General features: G+C 39.0%; 1 protein-coding gene across 1 annotated transcript in view; it reads right to left on the minus strand.

Annotated features, from left to right (window-relative positions):
* Window positions 1–23,669, minus strand: part of LOC145575300 (uncharacterized) — a 29,097-nt gene that overhangs the window by 3,434 nt on the left and 1,994 nt on the right. Inside the window, exons 2-4 of the mRNA XM_081633185.1 lie at window positions 18,667–18,744; window positions 17,428–17,796; window positions 17,007–17,351 (exon numbers count right to left, since the gene is read on the minus strand). Coding sequence (XP_081489311.1) covers window positions 17,007–17,351; window positions 17,428–17,796; window positions 18,667–18,744 — 792 coding nt within the window. The remainder of the gene's footprint in view (window positions 1–17,006; window positions 17,352–17,427; window positions 17,797–18,666; window positions 18,745–23,669) is intronic.

Below are 23,669 nucleotides of genomic sequence, written 5' to 3' on the forward strand. Positions count from 1 at the left end.
CTTAAGTGTATGATCACAATGGGGTTCAAGCTTGGGGTTAATTGCTTGAAATATTCCCTATAGTTTTTGGCGACTCCACTGGGAGGATTTCTATTTTAATTCCTGAAATTTATTTCGGCAATGATTTAGAATGAGTGGATGAGACTCGAAAAGTTCTAAGTATTTCATGTGCGTAATTTTGATTAACATTATTGTCATATGCATAAAAAAAGGTCCTCATTGGATAGACCATCCGAAATGAGTCAAAAACATAGGATTTTTACACGTAGGAAATTTGAGAAATATATTTCACAACTAGAATTGTAATAATACTGCGAAATCTGGAAAATTCTAAGAACGTAGATACCTGCTGAGGCATGTAGGAACTAGCGTCTAGAAAACAGGGCTTGTCGCCTGTAAAGTGCTTCTGTCGCCTGGCGACAGTTCTGTCACTTGGCGACAAGGGTACTTTTGCGGCGACAGTCCCTGTAGTCTGGCGCCAAGTTCTTCCAATACCGAGCCAGAACTCTGCCTTCTTGTTTTGACCATTTCTAGCACTGTTGGCTCGATTCTGCTTCCTAATTGAGTTTTTCTCTATTTTCTGAAACCCATATGTGTTCTACATATGGACATAACCCTCTGGGGGTTCACGCTCCATCTACCCAATCGAACGCTCCTGGCAACGACGGGTACATCCGAGTTTGTGAATCCACCAAACTGTGGAAGCAAGTTTTTAACTTGCGGGGTCCCATCCATATGTGCCAACCCTTCCAAAGGTAAGGCTTCCGCGCGATGCATCCGGACTCATAACCATGGACCCTCTTTGACTAACCCATATCCTTGAACTTTAGAGAACTAGATCCATGGTTAGGTTGCAAACTCATTGCATCATATTGTGACTATTTGAACTATTTGTGCATTCTTTGCTTGTGCATACCCTATATGTGCTAACCGTTTGTTTGACTTGTGTTTAAGTCTAAATAAACTAATTAATGACTAAAAAGGACTTTGTCTAAATAATTAATTAATTAATTTGACTAATTAAAGACTAATTAAGTAATTAATCTGACTTAGTACGACTGTAGGCATGTCCCCTTAGAGTAAGCTTACTGGAAACGGTCCCAGATTAATGTTCCAGCAATGGCGCAGGACTTTGGGCTGTGGCGCCGCAGTTTACTGCTTGTCGCCTGGCGACAAATTTGTCGTTTGGCGACAAGCTTCAAACTGTGGCGACAGTTCTGTTGTTCCAGCGACAGTCTAGATTTTTACTCGAGTCATCACGACGAGTCTAACTAAACAGTCTGCTAATCAGTTTAACTAATTTGTTAATAGCTTTAGCCATATTTAAGTCCTTAATTGAGTCTAGGCACTTACTCCGATGGTCATACACAGTAGTCAAAGCATGTCACTTGCACTCATTTATAAAGCACACACGTAACATGTATGTCACACCTTGACCATGTCTAGAGAATCTTGAATGCGTGTTTTCCGTCATTTTTTTAGGGGGGTAAGTCGGATATTAATCCTCCAATTAAACCACTTGTTTGAACCCATTCCCAAAAAATATGCACCCTATTTTTGCTTTTTTTAAACCATAAAAATCAAAGTCAATTTGAGTCAAGTCATTAAAACAAATATGGTTTAATCTACAGCGCGTGGTTAAGAAAGGAAGGGCGTTTAATTAAGGACAACACTTTCGTTCAAATCTCAGTTTTTGATAAGCCAATCGGTCGAAAAAGGAAAGCTAAGAAGATAATGGCAAGTCAGGAAGAAGTCAACGAACTCAAGGGACAAGTAGCTAACATGGCTGAAATGTTGAAGAATCTGACTCTTCAAATCAATGACCCTGTGAGACAACAGCAAATGGAGCTCATCCAGGAAAGTTTGAGCAGACTATCCAATGACTATAGATTCCAGGGCATTAGCTCACAAGGGGTCTCGGTGGACAAGGATCTTCTTCCGTAGAAGTTCAATGCCAACGACATCCCGAAATTCAAAGCAATGGATAACCCTTATTTTCATTTAAGAGCCTTTGAAACTGTAATGAATATTAAGGGAATAGACAAGAAAGCTTTTCATTCTGTGTTTTCTCTATCTTTAGAAACCGTTTGTCAGCAATGATACTTTTCTCTTGATAAAGAGAAAACCTCTACTTGGGAGTCAATTGTAAACGCTTTCATTGATAGATATAAATGCAATATTCAAGTTGAAACTGATCATAGGGAACTTGAAATACTTAAGCAGAAAGAGAATGAAGGATTTACTTCTTTCTTTAATAAATGGAGGGAAACTTCTGCAAAAATGGTTGAGGTGCCTAGTGAGAAAGAATCTGTGAGAATGTTCATCAAGAACCTCCAAGAAAAATATTCTAAGCATCTCAAATACCAAAATAACTTGCACACTTTCAAGGCCGTCTATGACATTGGTATCAATATTGAAGACGACCTAGCTAAACAAAAAGCTGCTAACAACAATAACTCTAATAGTGGCTGGAAAGGCAAGAAGAACGACAATCCTTCTTCTTCCAAATCTACCCACTCAAATAATGTTAGCACCTTTAATTTGAATGAAGTCCTCGCTATGAATAATCAAGGACAAAAGAAACCATTTAGGAGGAACTTTACTCCTATTGGTATGAGTTATGACACCGCATTCGATCGTTTACATGCAAAAGGTTTTATAACTCCCATTAGACCGTTTGGGGACCCACCTGTCGAAAAGAGAACGGCTAGCTGGAACCCCAATGCACGTTGCAAGTATCATCAGGGTAGTGGCCATCTCACGGAAAATTGTTGGAAGCTAAAGGAAGCAATCCAAGATTTAATTGATAACAACAAACTTCCATTGCCCCCTGTAAGCAAGAAGCCAAATATCAATAATGCACCACTGTCGGATTCCTTGGCTATTTTCGATGAGGAAAATCAGGTTGACCCCGCGAATTTCATTAATCCCGTCGAAGCTATTGAAGAAGAGGAGGAAATCTTCGAGGATGCCGAGGATCATTTTCCTTGTGGAAAAGAACCTGCGACAAAACAAGAAGTGTGTATCCTTATTCAGGTTGTATTGGAAGCAAGAGAATTGTTACGCGAGGCCATGGAGGTTATAAAAGAACGAAACGAACTACTCAAAAGTAGATCTCTACTTAAAAAGAAGAAATCGTTCTCCCTCCAAGTAATTGACACACCCAAAAAGAGCAATAGGCCATACACTCCAATTGGGACTTTTTATGCAAATATGTTCAAAATGCTCTCCGAGAATGGTAAAATTCAACCTCTCAAACCGAGACCATTTGAATCACTAAAAAGGACAGATAGGTACTACTGTCCATATCATCAATCGGGAGGACATACTATAGAAAATTGCTTCAAGTTCAAAGACTTGGTCCAAAGATTGATTGATAACAAGAAACTAGTTCAAATCCCACAAGAACAAGATGCTACCATTAATGGGGTTTGGGATAGTGATGACGAGGATGTCTACCTCAAGGACGTCGAAGAAACTCCACTTTCGACAACATATCCAGTAGGAGACATTTGGGATGAAGAGGATTCACCCATAGATGTCCTCACAAGATCCGGGAGAATGCAACCTCCCATTACTACACAACCTATTCCCACTACTCAACAAGTTCCCATACCAATCATAGAAGACAACGGTATTTTCAAACAATTAAAAAAGACTAAGGTCAAAATGAACGTATGGAAACTTCTAGCTACATCCCGAGAACATAGAATTGCAGTCATGGATGCCTTAGCTAAAGTAGGGATAGATTCGGACACCACTCTTGAGAGGTTGGCTAATTTCCTCACGAGTGATCTCCCGAGTCCTATTAATTTGATCACTTTTTCCGACAAAGATCTACCGCCGGAAGGTGACAAGCACAACAAAGCTCTCAACCTCACAGTAATTTGCAAGAGAATGAACGTCCCCATGACTCTTGTAGATAATGGATCGACAATTAACGTTTTCCCACTTAGAACTGCGAGGATGTTAGGAATAAGAGATGAAGACTTATCTCCATCAACACAAGGAATAAGAGCCTACGATAACTCACGTCGCCAAGCATTAGGCACAATTACTATGAACATAACGGCGGGAGTAATTGAACATGCCACCACATTCCAAGTGGTAGATATTAAGGCCTCGTTCAACTTAGTGTTGGGACGCCCTTGGCTTCATGACCTAAAGGTCGTCCCTTCATCTCTTCACCAACAAGTGAAAGCCATAGTTGGAGGAGTACCAATTACAATCGATGCTTCACCTATGAGGATCAAAACAGTAGAAAATCCACTAATCAATGTGGAGCACGATGAGAATGACGAAGACCTGTGGGGCTTTAATGAAGAGGTCTCCTTAATCGAGGAAGATGAAAAGACCCCTCTTCGCTATGACCTCCACTCTAACATGATAACCAATGCTATCCTGAGAAAACAAGGACACTTCCCTGGAATGACTCTAGGAAAGAAGAAAGGGATAGCAAAACAGATGGGACTACCTGGCCTCCCTAAATTAGATACTTTCGGACTTGATTTCAAACCGACTCTTGAAGATCTAAAGCGAGCCCGAGAAAGATCAAAAGCACATAGAAATGCTCGCGCACAAAAGAAAGTAATCCCAATGGATCATTACCCTCTTACTTTAAATGGACAGTTCATAAGAGAGGGAGAAGATTATCCATGTTATGAATTTCCAAAACCCTTTGTTGTAAACGGCATAAGATAACCTGGATTCGAAATATTTCTGGATTGTTGCTTTCTAGATGAAATCCCAACTCCTATCCATAAAGAAAAAGCACCCCCATGCTTTGACTTTAATGTCATGGGACTTCTCTTTGGGCAAGAAAAGAATGAGCCAAGATATATAGAGGATAATTCTTCACTCATTCAAATAGTCCTACAAAGCGAGAACTTTGATCCCTCTAAGCTCATCACTCCAGCAGAGGATTTAGTACGAGGATGGCGCAAGACAGTGAAGGTAACTACTGCAAGCGGAAAAAAGATCTCAATAACTACAAGACAAGGGCCAATGTTCGAAGAATCGTCTGAGTCAGAGTCTTCCCCTATCGAGTCCTCTAAATCTCTAGTTGTAGCATCTCCCTCTAGCTCTTTGATTTCAGCATCTACTCCTAGGATAGTTAGCAATCAAGTCCCAACAGACATTTCTTTATTCGATGTAATGATTTCTAAGTTTAATAATATGTCTTCTTCCCCTTATTCCTCGTGTCTTTCTTTAACTCAAGATGACGAGTATTGCTTAACTAACGATGAAAATGACAAAGAAATTATTAAAGCAATGGAAACACTTGAAAATAAGACACCAATAATTGAGGATACTGAAATGGTTGATATCTCAAAAGATCCAACCGTTAAAAGAGAAATTTAAATCGGATTCACGCTAAACAAAGATGAAAGAACCGATTTGATTAATCTACTTAAAGAATTCATCGATGTATTCGCCTAGTCATATGAAGATATGCCAGGTATTAACAGAGAAATATCTCAGCACACTATACCACTAATCCCAGGAATGAAACCTGTAAAACAAAAGTTGCGTCGAATGAAACCCGACGTAGCTCTTAAAATAAAAGAAGAAATACAAAAACAAATAACTACAGGTTTTATTAGGGTATCCAAATACCCCGAATGGGTTGCAAATGTAGTCCCAGTTCCAAAAAAGGATGGTAGGGTTCGAATGTGTGTCGACTATCGAGATCTAAATAAGGCAAGTCCAAAGGACGACTTCCCTTTACCACACATCGATATTTTGGTAGATAATACAACAAATCACGCACTTCTCTCATTCATGGATGGATACGCAGGGTACAACCAGATTCTCATGGCCGAAGAAGACATGGAGAAAACAACATTCATAACACCTTTGGGTACTTACTGTTACACGGTAATGCCATTGGGGTTGAAAAACGCGGGTGCCACTTACCAACGAGCAGCAACTGCCCTACTCCATGACATGATGCACAAAGAAGTCGAAGTATATGTGGACGACATGATTGTGAAATCTAAAGACCGTCCAGGACATCAAGTGGCGTTAAGAAAATTCTTCGAGAGAATAAGAAAATACAACATGAGGTTGAATCCATCCAAATGTGCTTTTGGAGTAACCTCAGGCAAACTCTTGGGATATGTCATAAGCTCTAGAGGAATAGAGATAGACCCAACCAAGATCAAAGCAATCATGTCAATGCCACCGCCCAAAACCGAGAAGCAAATTCGAGGATTTATTGGCTGGTTGCAATATATAAGTAGGTTCATATCTAAGCTAACAACAATATGTGAACCAATATTCAAGAAGCTTAAGAAAAACGTGCCAGTAATATGGGACGACGAGTGTCAAAAAGCCTTTGAGAAGATCAAATCCTATCTCGCCAATCCTCCCGTATTAGCCCCAGCACTTCCAGGAATTCCTCTACGGTTGTACTTAACAGTCACCAAAGAAATAATGGGAGCTATGCTCGCACAAGAGGTAGAAGGAAAAGAAAACGCCATCTACTACCTAAGCAAAAAGATGCTCGAATATGAAGCACGCTATACACCACTTGAGAAATTGTGCCTCGCATTGGTATGAGCCACAACCAAGTTAAGACACTACATGCTGGTTCACACAGTCTTTGTAGTATCACGAATGGATCCTCTCAAGTACTTATTCGAGAAATCCACGCTTAACGGACGCATCTCAAGGTGGATAGTCAACCTAGCCCAGTTTGATGTAAGATTCATGCCTCAAAAGGCTATTAAAGGATCTGTAGTCTCGGACTTCTTAGCGGACTTTCCAATAGAAGATTCGACACCAATACACGACAATGAATTTCCAGATGAATACTTGATGGTCACGGAAGATGATACCTGGACTTTATACTTCGATGGAGCCTCGAACCAAAAGGGATGTGGCGTAGGAGTCCTATTAGTATCACTTAAAGAAGAACATGTTCCAATTTCAATAAAGTTAGATTTCGACGTTACCAACAACGCTGCAGAATATGAAGCATGCGTAGGAGGCCTCGAAACAGCTTTAGCATTGGGTGTAAAGAAACTTCGAATATTCGGAGATTCTTCCTTGATCATCAACCAAATCTCCAAAAGATGGAAAGTAAGGAGCGAAAGCTTAGCCCCTTACCAAACCTATCTGGAAACTGTCACCGGTCAACTGGAAAAGGTAGAATACACATATCTACCTAGAGAAGAAAACCAATTTGCCGATGCCTTGGCAAGACTAGCCTCAATGGTTAGGATTCCTAAGGAAATTGAGCAAATGCCTCTAACTATAGAGAAAAGACACAAACCAGCATACATTCAAGCTATAGAGGATGATGAAACAATCCAAGAAGAAGAAGAAGAAGAAGAACCATGGTATACCGATATACTCAATTATGTCACCAAAGGAGAATACCCTCCTCATGCTGACAAAAGAGCAAAACAAGCTTTAAGACTTTTGGCTTCCCAATACGTACTCATAAATGATGAGTTACACAAAAGGGTACCTAAAGGTCGAGCCCTATTATGTGTAGGCAAGAAGGACGCTCAAAGAACTATGAGAATAGTCCACGAAGGAGTATGTGGAACGCATGTTAATGGCAAAATGCTAGTCCAAAAGATAATGCGAGAATGGTATTATTAGACTACCATGAATAGGGATTGTCATCAATATGTAAAAAGATGCCCTAAGTGCCAAATTTATGCAAATTTGCAACATATTCCTCCATCTCTTCTCTACACCTACACCTCACCATGGCCATTCTCAACATGGGGAATCGATATAATCGGAAAAATCATACCTCCTGGAACAGGAGGTCACGAGTACATCTTGGTAGCGATCGATTACTTTACAAAGTGGGTTGAAGCACAATCATATGCTAAACTCACTGCAAAACATGTAGCACTCTTTATCGAAAGAAACATAATTTGTCGATACGGAGTCCCACATGAGATGATAAGTGACAATGGAACTCACTTTCAAGCCGAATGCGAAGAATTGTTACAAAAGTATGGTATTCAACATCACCATTCTTCCCCTTACAGACCTTAAGCAAATGGAGCAGTTGAGGCAGCTAACAAAAATTTAAAGACTATCATCGAGAAAATGACAGAAAATTTCAAGGATTGGCCTGACAAACTCCATTTTGCACTTTGGGGTTATCGCACGTCGATTCGAACGTCAACAGGAAACACGCCATTCGCCCTATTCTATGGAATGGATGCCGTGCACCCTGTAGAACTAGAAATACCTTCTCTACGCATTGCGTTAGAAAGTAAACTCGATGAAGTTGAATGGACTAGAGCACGGTATGAAGAGTTAATTCTACTTGATGAAAAACGACTAGAAGCTCTACATCATACCCAATGCTACCAAACTCGTATGGCTAGACACTTTAACAAGAAGGTCAAGACAAGAAACATCAAGGTTGGAGACTTGGTACTAAAAGCACTAAGGAAAAATGTTTTGGATCTAAGAGGCAAATTCAGGCCCAATTGGTCCGGACCATACATTGTCAAGACAATCTTGTCAGGAGGTGCAACTCAATTAACTGACATGGACGGCAATGAATTCTCAAACATGACCAATCTTGACCAACTTAAGAAGTACTACCCATAATTACTTGAGCAGGACACTCAAGAGAGCTACGTTTGGCCTGATTCCTTAAGAAAGGATACGTAGGCAACCCTTTAAAGGGTGCAACCACTTTAATTATTAAGAATTTCGCGTCCCAGCATCGACAAAAACATAAGCGCCAAAAAAAAAGGACCTTGTCGCCAAACGACAAGTCTGTCGCCAGGCGACAAGATGAAAAGTCTGGCGACAGACTCATATGAGCAGCGCCAATTTTCTGCATACATCTGGACAACTTTGGTGCATTCTGGAAAATTTTTTCGACTTCCGTACTCGAAGAAATTTTTCGGGAAAAAAAAAATATTTTCAGTTGTTTTCATTGCTTTAAATAATCAAATGTAAAGTTAATTTAATTAAAAAGCTGAAATTGCATTAATAAATAAAGAATTACATTATTGATGGAATTTAAATAAAGCTTAAAAAATTAAAATTAACTTAAATTGTCTAATAAATTGAAGGAAAAGCAATACTCTAATCTTTCTTTTCTTTCTTAATCCTTTTCCAATTCTTGTCAGAAGCTTCCTCTTCATCCATCACTTTTGCTAAGAGACATCCATTAGAGGCTCTACATTCGATTTTAGTATGGATAGTCTCTCCCACAGCTAAAACTCCGTGCTTTTTCTCTACCCAAACCTTCTTTTCTGTAGAGTCCACCTTTCTTTTTCCTTTTTCTTTATTAGCACTCTTCTTCTTAGGCGTCACAGGAGTCTTAAACTCAACTCTTCCACCTAGGCGTTCCTTAGCAGGAATTTTCTTGTCACCAAGGCGAGTCTTCACATTGGTCTTCTCTACTTTGGTTCGGTCCTTTTGAGATCTACCAGTCAACCATTGCTTCACATCATTGGACAAAGAAGGTGGAACCTTTTGGGTAATCACTTCCCATAAAGGCCTAGCACACCAATACTTGTCAAATCGTTCAACTTCTTGTGAAACGGGGAATTCATAAGGGCGACGAAGATCTCCCGTAGGAATGGTTTGCGCAATCCCATATTGCCTCTTTACTCTGCAGGGATAATAAAAGGTCAATTTTGACAAACTAGGAAGACGACAAAAGGGTTGGGTATTACAACCAATCATCTTTTCAAGCTTCCACCAGGGAACGACCCATTTAATGGAGAAGTTACAACAGGCAAAAACTTTGCCCCACTCACGGTGACCCATCTTCAAGGAGAAACGTTTCTTTCGTCAAACAAAGCAATTGGGGGTATATTTGTCAATATTATCAGGAGGACTAATTAAATCTAGTCTCTCCATGAGCCACATCTGTAAAATTCAATGCACATAATCAGTATTGCTATACAAAAACATGAAATTAAGAATATTATTTTTCTACCTGTAATAAAATTGGAGAGCCTCGAAGAGGTGTTTCTGGATTCTTTTTCAATTCATCAAGACTAAGCATAGTCTCTCCAACGATTAATGGCATTGGATTTCTCCCAGATTCGATTTGTTCTAGCACAGATATTATAATTGCTTGACCATCATTATTTTTACCGTTAGTAAGAAAATATTGGCTAAGCATGCAAAAGAGGAAAGCTCTTCTCCTGTAAACATGAAAAGATTCAGAGCGTGGTCTATCAAAATAAAAACGTGCAAATTCTTTTAAATCAACATTATTACCATGCACTATGTTTTTTAGATCTTTACCCCTAAGGTCAAGGAAACGCTCATAATCTTTGTAATAATACTCACTCACCCTAGGCATTACCACAAGATTTAATGAAGGAAAGCCTAGAATGGCACCAAACTCTTCTAGTAAAGGGCAAATTTCATCATAGCCTAATCTAAAGCAATGAGTATTAGGATCCCAATATTCTAAGGTGGTATGAATGAATTCTATATCAAGATCTACCCCCTTTATGCCATAAATACCCCCCATATGGAAAAAATCAAGTTCTCTTCTCTCCTTCGTTGTTAAAGAAAGACACCACTCACGAGTGAAATCACAAAACTCTTCTTAATTAAAGCCATGATTAATTTTGAGTTCATCTGTTTGAATTATACAGAAATCATCAGATTTGGGGGCTATTTATAAACAATTTTTGGCATATTTCGAATTCTGAAAGGATTTGGAAAAACAAGTCCATCGCCAAACGACAAGCTTGTCGTGTGGCGACCACGTCTGTCGCATGGCGATAAAGAAAAACACGTGGCGACAACGCGACAATTACGCGTCATACAAACCGTGTTTTTCTGACTTTGATTCGACTTTGATTTTGCATATTACACCCCGTTATTCAATACCCCTATATACAATTCCAATCCATATTGCTTTTTTTTTTCTTTTGATTAAATTGGGCTTAGGCTTATTTTTAGTCGAAATCATTTTATTTTTCATTTTTTTCTTTTGGGGGAGAAAGTCGGATACCCTCCATTGATAATAAAAATGACGGAAATTTTTGCGCAAAAATTAAGTCACAATTTGCACACACTCACATACACATAAAATGAAAAATAAAATGCAAAGATAAAACAGGCTTAATATAAAAAGTTTGTATATACAATATGTCTAATATGTGAGCCATATAATACAACGGACAAAGTCCTATGAAGTCAAATAAATAAATAAGCACAGGTACAAACTGTGGTGCCGGAGGCCGTAGATGATCAGGTACGCCCATCATATCAAAGAACGTTGTAGTCCGGGGAGTATGCCCCTCACCATCTCCTGACCCGCCAGTCGGCGGAAACCTCAGCTCAGAGCCAGTCCACCCAGGCTCACCAATCGACAACGGCTGAGGCTGCAAGGGCTGCCGCGATGACGAGCCAACCTCGTACGTCCCACCACCCATCGAAGGAGCCGATGTCACGCCTCCTTGGCCCGACGGCCCAGCAAAGACATCCTCAGGCGAAGAAACCGAGTCCTCGGTTGGAGCAGCCTCAGACCGGCTACCTCGGCCGCCCTCAGAAGTGCGGCGACGCCTTGAGCCAGATCTAGTCGGCTCTCTCCTAGCCTCGGGTCTCGACCGAGTGCGGGGTGAAGGAATAGGCTGTCCCTGCAAAGGTAAGTCAAGTCAGATACCAAGTAAAGAATATAATAAAAGGTGATACAAAAGAAAGACAAGAGAGATACCTCCTCAACGTCATTTCTCCGACAGGTAGCCCGGTTCCGTAACCTCACGAGCTGGCTGCGAAAGGCGTCTATACACCTCGCCATGGCTGTCACCACCTCGCGCGAAAACTGTCAAAGGAATAAAGTCAGTGACAATACAGAACAAATACAAAAGCAAGAAAATAGATAAGCTCACCCGAGTCTGGTGACGAGGAATGGAGCGCTCCACAAAACGTTGATCCTTGGGGGCTGGAGGAATCATCTCCTCAATCGGTCCGAACGTACCCTGGTAATAGATAGACATCCTCAGAGGGACGAACTCCCTAGGCCCAGCCTGATAAAATAAAATTTGAATGATCAGAATTCACTTGGGGGCTACCTAATGAAAAATAAAAAGTAAAGCATACCGCTGCCTCCTCAGACAAAACAGGGGCCGGCGCTAGCAAAGGCAGCAAGTCATCCTCGTAACTCTGCTCCAAATGGACGTGAGACCGCCAGGGAGTGCCAGGAGACGACCGACTCGCAGAGTCACGCATCAACGCCTCATGAAACATATGTTGAGGCAGGCAAGTGAGGACGACGAAAACATCCGAGGAGTGCTGAATAGCTACTCTCTCACCAAGATACACTGTAGCGTCATACGTCCCCTGAAAATAATGACGCTCGATAGTATACTGCACGGCCAGCGCAGGTATAGCCAAATCAGCCCATGGTTGGTATACCACGCCAGGCTCCTACAAAACAGTTAAGTAAGATAAAAGCTCTCAAAAGATTAATATCAAAAAATAAGTGTTGACGAGAATCTACCGAGAGGATTAGATCTCGAATACGTGTAGTCTCGACCTGGCCAGTACGACCTCCCTAACCAGCGCCAACGGGAAGCTCGCGAGGTGAAGGTCTTACCAGCGTAAGCGAGGGGAAGTACTCGTAGAACCAAATCTACATAGATAAGAGAAAGTCAGCAAATGCTTGCGCAAGTCTAGAGCTAATTTCAAAAGGATAGAAATATACCACTACGACCCTCCAGAAACTAGAAAGTGCGATCTCTCCAGACAAGACCCTGTGACGGCAGGAACGTCACAAGCCCAGAAGAAAGTCAGCATAGGCCAAGCTGACCCAGTCATACGTCCCAACCAGGTGAAGGTCGCGAACAGCTCACAGGTAGTAGAGGAGTACTCGACTACCCTTGTCAGGAGAAAAGGTCCCTGACAGCAAAATAAGAACAAAGATGCGCACCCGCTGCTCGCGAGTGGTCACATCATCCTCAAAAGCCGCTACTAAGGTGGAACGGCGGATGCATTGGGAACTAAGCTGTCCCGGCTGAGCCTCAGCACGGGCCCGAATAGCAATCGGACCCAATAACTCCAAAACCATCGGTGAGTAGACAGTAATATTACTGTCAAATGGCAGTTGAGAAGAACGAAACTCCAAACCTGTGATGAGACTAAAGTCGGCAGGAGTGACCGTCATCTCACCCAAGGGAAAGTGAAAGGTGTTGGTGGTGTCCCAAAAGAACTCCACCAAATCTCGAACGACGAGGTTACCCCCATCATAGGAGTACATGGCCTGAGTAGCCCAAAAGAGGGGAGTCAACCCACAGGACTCCCACAGCTGTCGCAACGCCTCGTCTCTGCTGAAGTACGCTTTTATATAGCGTACCGATGACGTTGTTGCCAGAACCATGACTGCGAGTCCTCCCGCTGATGAGCCCGCGTCGCACCCGCTCAGAAATATGGTGCTCAGGAGAAAAGAAGAGAGTGTGCTCATCCCACTCTGGGAGAGGTCCAAATCTAGTAGAGGGATCCTCACCCTCGCCGACAGGCTCATCCTCCCGGCGTGTGTCCCTCGACTGAGAACCAGCGTCGCGTTGCCTAACCATGCTATATTATGCAAATAATAAAGATTAAGGCTCTATAGTATCTAAGGTTCGCCTAGCCGCATGGTACTATGTTCGCAAAAAAATGGAGTACGTAGTACTAAAACAGAGCACAAATTCAATTTGAGCATAATTAGCATTTTCGAGCAACCAAACAATTTCTTGCAATACTATGACAAATATTGTGACAAATTGTACAAGAAGAACTTGGAAAAATCACAAAGAACGGATCACATTGTTCTTCACGACCTCAAGAGGTCCAACAATGGTGAATTGCTCATTTCTTCACCAAATTGAGTCAAACAAGTCTCAAAACACTCCCAAGGCAATGCATAAGCATAATCAAGCAAGTTCAAGGCATAAAATTCAACAAAAGAAGCAAATTGAGCAAGAACATATTCGAATTTTCGGAAAAGTCGCGAACAAAGAATGCATAATTCAGCAAAAACCGAGTTGAGTTTGAGTAAAACTTACATGGATCGGGAAAATAGATGAAATAAGCTTTGATTTGCAACAAGTTTGAGCGAATTCGGTTGAGAATTGAGCGAGAACGAGAAGATCGAAGTTTTGAGCAAATGCGAAAAAACAGGACAGCAGCAGCGAAAAATGAAGAAGAAAGGGGGGGTATTTAAAAAACCCGACCCTGTCGCCAAACGACAAGTTTGTCGCGTGGCGACAAAGCCTGTCGCTTGGCGACAAGCAGTTCCGACTAGCGCTGGAGCGGCGATAGAGTACAGGGCTCCATAACATGGTTATGTGAACCTCGTGCAGCAATTTCGGGTTCCTTGGTACGCCAGTTAGCCCTTCTAAGAAACTTGACATGATTTAACAATTGGCTCGATTACGATTAAATTAAGTGATCGACCTGACAAAAGATCGTCTCACTTAGCTTAAAGCGCCTAAACATTGGCTCATCGCAAGACACCAACATACTGGTTCATAAACAGCAAAGGCACCGACATAATGGTTTACAAGCAAGCAAAAGCGCCAATGTACTGGCACAGCGGAAGCAAAGTTCAAGCGAACTTTAAAAGATCGACAAGCGTTGGTCTTCGATAATTTTCTTCGGAATATTATCATGAAAACTGAAGATGGCTACAAGCAAAGTTATCTTCGATCGTGTTCCCTAGGATGTGGAAGATGGTCACAAGCGGCGGAGAATGACTACAAGCAGAGTCATCTTCGATAAAGTAGGAGGCAGCTACAAGCAGAGCGGTCTTCAACAAAAACAAAATGCAGCAAATCGGTTACCTCCAGAGACGTGTGCTCGACGGTGCAAGATACGCGTTTCTTAACTCTTTTATCTGTATTAACTAACGCTAGTTTGCAGGTATTGGCGTTACAAGAATGATTTAGGATCGCAGAACGTTCTGAATCATTCTCCGTCCCTATCGATACTTTGACTTTCGTCTTCGAAACTTGCGTCTTCGAAACTTGCGTTTCTCCAAACTCAGTTAAAGTGGGGGCTTCTGTAGACACCCATTTGTGTCTCCCCAAAACCAAACCCAGTGATGAATACCTTTTGCGTCGAATGATAATCGAACGAGGTGAAAGTGTGAAAGGTCCGGTGTTACGGTTGGTATTTATTAAACTCTTTCTTTCTGTTTTCGAAAAACAACTCTATTTTATGAAAACAGTCAATCCAGTTTAGTTTGGTCCACGAAAAGGGTCCAATAATAGTGTGGTTGGATGGGGCTTGCAAAGAGCTTTCCAACAATATATTATAAGCCCAATTCCGATGAATAAGGAGGAAGTTATGGCCAAAATACTAAACTGGGCCCGGTTTGATCTTTACATGTGGCCCGATGATCTAAGGGAGAGCCTAATGTTAATTATTATTCCTAAAGTTATTAGAATTAATTATAGTCTTCTAGAATTTTCTAGAAGGTTCTTTTAAGTCCTAATAAAATTAGAATTAATAATTATGTTTTGATAAGTTTTACTTGGAATAAAATATTATTTTATGAAAAATACGATTTCAGTTTTCATACGGACTTTACAAGTCAATTTTGATTGATAAGTGGACTCCGTGTTTGAAAGCGCGTAGGAATCCAGGCTGTCGCCACGCGACAAGCCTTGTTGCCACGCGACAGAGCTTGTCGCCAGGCGACAAGGTCGGTTTTGCGGCGACAGAGTCGAGTTTTATTCCTTATCAAATTCTACCTATTTCCGGTCTGTTTTCTTATAAATAGGTCCTGAACCTCCGTTTTCATCAACAATCATCAACAATCATTAATTATCATCAATCAATCTATTTTCTAAATTCTCTCTAATGCTCTCATCTCTCTAGCTTTTCACAAACAAAATTCCTCATACACGAGATCTAGAAACACCTAGCCAAGTTCGAAGTTGCCTTCGCCCTAGACGTGAAAGGTTATAATTTCTGAGGGTTTGGTCCCAAATCTCTCTTTCAATTATTTAATTTAATTGTTTGATTTTATATTTTCCTTGAAGTTATTAACGGGTGTATTTTGTTATTAGAAAGAGGTACGAGGCATCAAAGTATGTAATCTTGTTGCTCTATTTTTGTAAAAAGCATGTTTAAATTTGTTTAATTCCTAGTATCATGTTAGGATGTTATTATTGCTTTCTAGTATTATGTTTAGGGTGCTTCCTATGCTTTCTAATATCATGTTAGTATCATGTTAGGGCTAAAGCTTTGATTTTTATTGCTTAGTGACATGCTAGGGTTTGTTATTAATCTTGTTAGTATCATGCCTAGGATCTTGCTATTATTATGCTTTAGCGTTATTATGATTGTGATTATTATTATGATTATGATTATGATTATGGTGATTGTTATCATTATCATGATTATTATGTTGATTGATATTTATTATTTATTGTTATTGCTTGATCACGCCCTCTTTTGCAGGTTTAGAGGGAATTTGTACTTGTAATCACGCTTAATAAGATAATTAATAATCTTGTTTAGGGCTAATATGATTATAATTCAAGTGATCGCCAATAATAGTTTTATTTGTGCATTAAATTCAACCAACATAGATAAACAGGTTTAGGGTAAATCTATTGATTGCATGTTAGTCAGAAAGCGCACATGAATACGAGAAGAATGAAGTAGAGGCCTTTATAGGGCAGGTTCAATCTCTTTTAGATTGGATTTGTACCTTCATCCCCGAACCCTATTTGGTTCAAGACCTTTTGGAGTTGACGATCTCCTGGATCGTTAAGGGGTGTAATCTTCACCTTGTGAACGGTTTACAAGTTCCTAAAACTTGTTGGCGACTCTTTTGCTCTAGCTTCCTTCCCTTTGGACGCCACCATACTTAAGTGTATGATCACAGTGGGGTTCAAGCTTGGGGTTAATGGCTTGAAATATTCCCTACACTGCCTGATCAGATGTAGCCTCGGCAAAGGGATCAATTTGTCAGTGAAAAAAAGGTTCGATAACAAAGGACCTCCCTTGCTTGCATATATTGGCTTCCATTTGTTAGCCATGATCGATTCTTCGATTACTTGATTCAATCTCTCCATACACATAACGAAGAGATACAGAGACAAAGGATCTCCTTGTCTAATGCCTCGAGAAGGGTAAAACACCTCAGTCTTTTCACCATTCCATAACACACTCATTGAAGGAGAACTAACACATTCCATGATGACCTCAATTAGTCTGATTGGGAAATTCATTTCCAAGAGGGTATCACGGATAAACAACCATTTTAAACGATCATACGCCTTCTCAAAGTCAATCTTGATCGTCATATAGCCCTTTCCACCCTGCTTTCTTTTCGTAGTATGAAGAACTTCCTGGACAATTACGATATTGTCAGTAATCTGTCGGCCTGGCACAAAGATGGACTGAGAATTTGCAATCAATTACGGCAGGAAAGGTTTAATATGGTTCACGATGCCTTAGTGATTATCTTTAGGCTACGTTGCAAAGCCCTATAAGGCGGAATTGATTGGCAGATTCCGGATTATCTATCTTTGGGATCAGGACAATATATGTTTCATTCAAAGAACCAGGAATCCCCTTCCCTTCAAGCACACTTTTCACTAAGGCATACATATTGGGAGCTGCTGTATCCCAATTCTTTTGATAAAAAAGCGCTTGAAAATCGTCAGGCTCGGGAGCCTTAAGAGAACCCATATTCTTCACGGCATACTCAATGTTACAATTAGTAAAAGGCCTATTTAGAGTATTCCAGTCAGATAGTGAAAATGCAGGGCACATACCTGATGGAATGTCAAAAGCGTCCCCTTGTCCTTCATCTGTATAGAGCTTGGTAAAGTACGAGACCACCTGATTTTTCACTTGAGTTTGATCATGTAACCAGTTTCTTGTTTCATCCTTGATGGCCACGATTTTATTTCTCCACCTTCTAAGCACGGTACTTAAATGGAAAAAGATGGTGCTGCAGTCTCCGTTTTGAATCCAATCAATTCTCGCTTTTTGATACCACGGTAGCTCCTCTTGATGTAAAACTAAATCAAGCTCCCTTCTTAATTTCGCTTCAAGTTTTAACAAACCCGATTTTCTGCAACTTCAGAGCTCGGATTGGATGCCTTTAATGCGTTCCATGAGGGTTTTATTTTCTCTAAATATATTGTAGAACACATCCCTGTTCCACTCTTGTAAGTCAGTAGAAAAAGATTTCAACAAGGCCATCAAGGGTTGCTCAGACTTCCACTTATCCAAAAGAAAATCAGTAAATTTCTCATGAGATAGCCACGCAACCTGGAAACAAAATGGATGGTTGATCGCATCTAGAGGAGCAAAGCTATTTGAGGAGATGAGCAAAGGACAATGGTCTGACTGGATCGCTGGAAGGTGCTTGACCCTAGCTTTATGACAGGCTAAAGTCGTAATCACCTGATCAAAAATAATTCCTAAGTCGGGTATAACTCTTATTTGAACGAAGTGAAAAAAATGCGATCTTTGTTGTCTAATAGAACAAACACTAATACCTTAATTGAATCGGTCAAGATCAAATCTGTTTATCAAAGTGCTTCTCCGATTGCTCAAGACATATCTTTTCAAACGAAAAAGAAAAGAGGATCATTTCGTTCTAGTTTTAGTAAAATAGTGAAAAAGATTCCATACAATTAAAGCCGTAGGTGGGTATTCAAATAAAGGGGAACACCTTGCTATCATGAAAACGCCAGCTGTTACCATAGTAGCTGCATGAATCAAAGCGGATACTGGAGTGGGACCCTCCATAGCATCGGGTGACCAAGTATGCGATCCTATCTGTGCAGATTTTCCAACAGCACCGATAAAAACCAGAGAAAGAAATAAGGCTGGCTGTCCTAACGAGGAATGGCACTTCACTGACTTAATCCCTTAGAGCACCTTGTAACATTAAGAGATTTGATACCCCGCACCTATGCACAAAGGAAATCTCTCACACACTACCAGACGCCTAAGAATAAGGAATCAGTAGAGACTGACGTCTAGCCGCTAAGATCAGCCTACGAAAAGACTTCTTAAACTACTACTACTCAACAGAACTAGACTCATGAACTAAGCTAGCAACTCCTTAAGAAGGTATGTAATCGCTTAAGCGAAGCTTTTGGAGAGGAAGCGAACATATGAAATCCAATATCGGCACAAAGATAAGGTTTATAGGCTGGAAATGGTGTAGCATCAGAGTGAATAGTTTCTGTAGCTGGTAACTCATTCACCTCTCCAGCTTCTCCGAGCTATCTATCTGCTTCTCGCTGCGAGCGGCTCCTCGGTGCGGTGGAAGAGTAGAAGCGCTGGTCCCCTTCGGTCAAGTTGCTTGTGCCTGCTGTTACCTACCGTAGGACCTCCGTCCCCGAAGCGAAGAAAGAGGAGCAGGCAATAAGGTGTAATCCCCCGTATTTTTAAATATTTTATAAATGAAAATTTATTTTATTTATAATATTTATTTGTTATTTTTCATAATTTAATTTCAAAAGTTTCAAATTATTAATCTGGGTCGAAAATTATTTGAACAAATTATTTTATGCACCTTTATTCTACAATTTATGTCCAATCATACAAGCCTAACCCATTTGTTTACTTAATCGACCCATTATTTTTATGAGGCCCAATCTTTCTTTTTACCCTACAATAATTCTCTCCTATAAATATCCCATGAATCTCCAAAAATTTCCCACACAAAAAGGTTAGTCTTATTTTCATCCTCCTTTGTTTCATTATTTTGCTTAATGTTAATTTAATTGTTTTGGGTTTTGATTTTAGTATAAAGATTATATTTTTAGTATCAAATTATATTTTAATGGTATAAAGATTATAAATTTCAGATTATATTTATGTTATAAATTTCATATTTTATGAATTATAAACCTAGGGTTTCAATTTATTGAAAATCATGATTTTAGGGTTTTTATGAACAATTGATTTAGGGCTTTTATAGTAATGATGTTTTGAAATTTTGGTGATTATAACTACTGATTAGTTTAACTTAATTCCAGATTATTTTGAACACATAGATTCGTGTTTTAATTTTTAGATTTCCGTTCGTTAATATTAATCCCGTTTTAATCCCGACCAGGTTCTAAACTCATCCGATTTTGACAAAAAAGTAGTGTTTTCCATGTGGAAACCACGTTTTAAGAAAGACTCACTAACTTTGGTAGTGAGCACCACCCTCTTGAGGCCAAATTCAGCCTCTAAATATGATTTTCGGGAAGTTTTTGATTTTAACGAAGTTTTTACATACTTAAAATATTATCCTTGAGTTTGATTAATAAAATTAATTATGTTTAAAGTTAATTAAGCATAAATATATGTTTTTATTGAAGTTTCAAGTGTTGGAAATAGTTTCTAAGTACTACTTTTGATGTTTTATAAAGAGGGTTTAATCACCCATTAAAAAGAGAGATTTTAGGGGTTTTTATATAATTTTCAGATTTTTATTAGACTTTGAACTTGCTGTAATTTCATGTATAAGAGTGTATTTTAAGGTTTTTATGAAGAAAAATTTAAAGAACTATATATAAGCCTTTAATTTTAACAAAAGGGAAGGTTTTAAAGTGTTGTTTGATTTGGATTTTGAAGGTTTTAAAGTAAGTTAGTATTGCTGTAAATTTAATTGATTGGGTATTGATTGAGATGTTATTATTTGGCTTAGGAGAGGAGTTTATTGAAGGTGATTTCTAGTTAGTAAAGTGGCATACCAATTCGTTTGCTCAAGGTACGTACAAGTTACAAAACCTTGCTTTTAGGTGTATGTTTAAGGACGGATCGAGAACTTAGTATCATGTCTAGGGATGACTGGGTTAAATTGTTTGGTTATACATTGTGAATTTCCTTTGACGTGCACTATTCCTTATTGTAATTATTGGTTATGTTCTAATTATGCAAGGTGCGCTTAGAGGCAAAGGTATGTGATTGGTGAAATGACTTAATCATTACTCATTCATGATTTAATGAAATAGGATGAGTAAAGGAATGGTTCATGTCTTATAAGACAAGGTTAAGAGTTTGGGGTGCCTTATGCACTCAAGGTGTTTATACACCGAGGTAGTAAAGGAATAAATAATAAATGTTGCTTGCCACTAATAAATCAAGAATTGAAATTGAAAAGTTGCTTTACTTGATTGAATTGATATTGGATTGATTGTATTGTTATGCATATGAGTCATCACCAAGTCTAAACCTGTAAATCACGTAAAGTGCAAGATGGATGAGCAATAAAACTCTGGATTGGTGCACTTCTGGAGTAATGACAATCAGGGGTTGGGGTACATGGGGTATTAGCCGTGTACTTTTCTCGAGGCCGTCTGATCTACGAGTCTCTTATTTCAAATATTTTTCAAAACTAGGAGTTAGGTGAGATCTCATACTAACTACGGTCACGGAGTCGCGCCCGTGGTCGTTGGATGTTTATTGATGTTTCCGAAAGGAGGCATGGGGTTTTCTTTTATTGATGTTCCAAATGGAGCATGGGTTGGACAACCTTGTCTATTGCGTAATCCAATGAATAAAAATAATGATTTACCTATTATTAATTAATGGAGTCTTAGTAATATAAATAGTTGAGTCGTGTGTTGAGTCTATAATTTAATGATGCATGATGATTGATTATTAGTAGCATGTTATGGAATTCTTAATTTATTTTGCAGCTTGTATGTACTCAGCTTTGCTGATTGCGTGCTTTGTGTGTCTTTCTTTGGTCATGGCCTTCGCCTTTCAATGACCCTGTGACGATCCAATTTTTACACTTGTAATATTGGGGAGCAGAATTACCACAGGTTCTTACACATGCAGCATTCATCAGGGTTGTGGGATCTTGAGTAGAGAGTTGGTTGTTTCATTTTATTTCTTTTGCAAGTTTGAATTTATTTTAATTCGATTTTATTCGACACTATTTCTTTTGGGTTTGAATTTATTTGAACACTGAATTTAATCACTTACTACTTTTATTGGGTTTTGAATAAGGGCCTTAATGGTTCCAAGTTGTATGACTTAATTTGGTTTCATTCGTTGGTTTTGAAACTTATTTATAACTGATTTAGTTTTTCCGCTGCTATTTTCTGATAAAGCCTTAACGTTTGAACACGTGGCGGTAGCACGCCAGTAATGCTCTTGAATATTGTTCAGGGTCCTCAGAGGTTTAAAGAGAGAATTATTGGGGTGTTACAAAGTGGTATCTGGGAGCTTTGGTTCGATTTAATTACCACTAAAGTTACTTTAAAAGTTTTTGGGCGCCTAATGTTTTAAATCTTATGATTCTGGATTTTATGACGTGATTTAAGGTTAAACTTTAATTTCAAAAAAATTATTTTATTTTAATTAAAATAATTCGGCAGTTTAAATAAAATATATGTATTTTTATAAATTACTATGTTATTAATTATTTTTGAAATTAGTTGAATCTGCGTACTTATTTTATTCTTTGATCCTTAGTATTATTTATTTTATTTTATGTGTGAGATTTGGGTAGTCTTAAGAAGGGCATATAGGACAGATGATTTCTTTCTATGTGCATTATAATTTAATTCTTGGTGCCATTTATTTTGAATGTAGTTTTTATGCAAGTTATATTTAATTGTATATGTTTTATATAATCATGCAAATTTGGGTGTTGTGATCACCTAGAATCATGTGTAAGGATTAAAGAATACAATATAGATTAATTTGTGATGATTTGTGCAATGTAATGTGTATGTATGGATGATCATTATATGAAGCATGTAATTATGTGACTATTTGGTTATGCTTATTTAATGATGTTATTTATTATTTATTTGGTGCTTTAGGTTATTGGTAAGATCTATATTTTTATTATTTAATATCTCCTTCAATTTTTGCAACCAATGAGTGTTTATTTGAGAAACCTTATGATCAAATTAGGAATGTACTTGGAGAATTGATGAATATATATATTTGGTGATGATAAACTACGCGAGAGGAGTGTATGAATTTTGCTTTGGTCAAGCCGCATACTTTAAGGAGAGTGGAGACCCTGCTTTTTTGTAGAACTAGGTAGTGAAAGATGAGTTTTTGTTGTTTTGAATTGCCATGAGAATTTGAGGAGCATAACTTTGGTGGAAAGAGAATAGGGATACGATTCGTGAGACAATTGACTTTCGTTAGGAGAATTTGAAAACCAAGCTGGAGAGAAAAAAATTTTGAGGAGCCCATGGATTTATAAACATGGAAATATAAATCAGGCCTTTTGGGTTAATAATGTATTAACAATCATTATGGATTTAATGAATCGAGTATTTCCATGAGTACAGTAATTCGATATATATATGGCTTTATTAATGATATCTTGCTATACTTGAAGAGTGAGGAGAATTATAATAGACATTTGAGGATTCTGTGACATTTTAGGGACGACTTGTAATATGCTCAGTTTTCGAAGTGTGAATTTTTATTAATGAAAGTAAGTTTCATTTTGGGACAAAAAAATTCAAGTGGTGAGTAAGTGGTCTACACCTAACAATGTGACCGATATAAGTTGTTTATTGGGATTAGATGTTTAAAGAGGGCTGTAAAGGACTTTTGAGGATTGTTGTATATACATTGATGAAAGAGAGTTAGTTTGAATGAGATGAGAAGTGTAAACAAGCCTTTTAACTCTTAAAGAACATTTAATCGTTGCACTTGTTTTAGTCTTGCCTAATAGGAGTGGTGGCCTTGAAGTTTTTACTTAATGGATGTGTGTTGCAACAAAA

This window comes from Chenopodium album, chromosome 13 (assembly GCF_948465745.1).
Source record: "Chenopodium album chromosome 13, dcCheAlbu1.1, whole genome shotgun sequence".
NCBI classification, from domain to species: Eukaryota; Viridiplantae; Streptophyta; class Magnoliopsida; order Caryophyllales; family Amaranthaceae; genus Chenopodium; species Chenopodium album.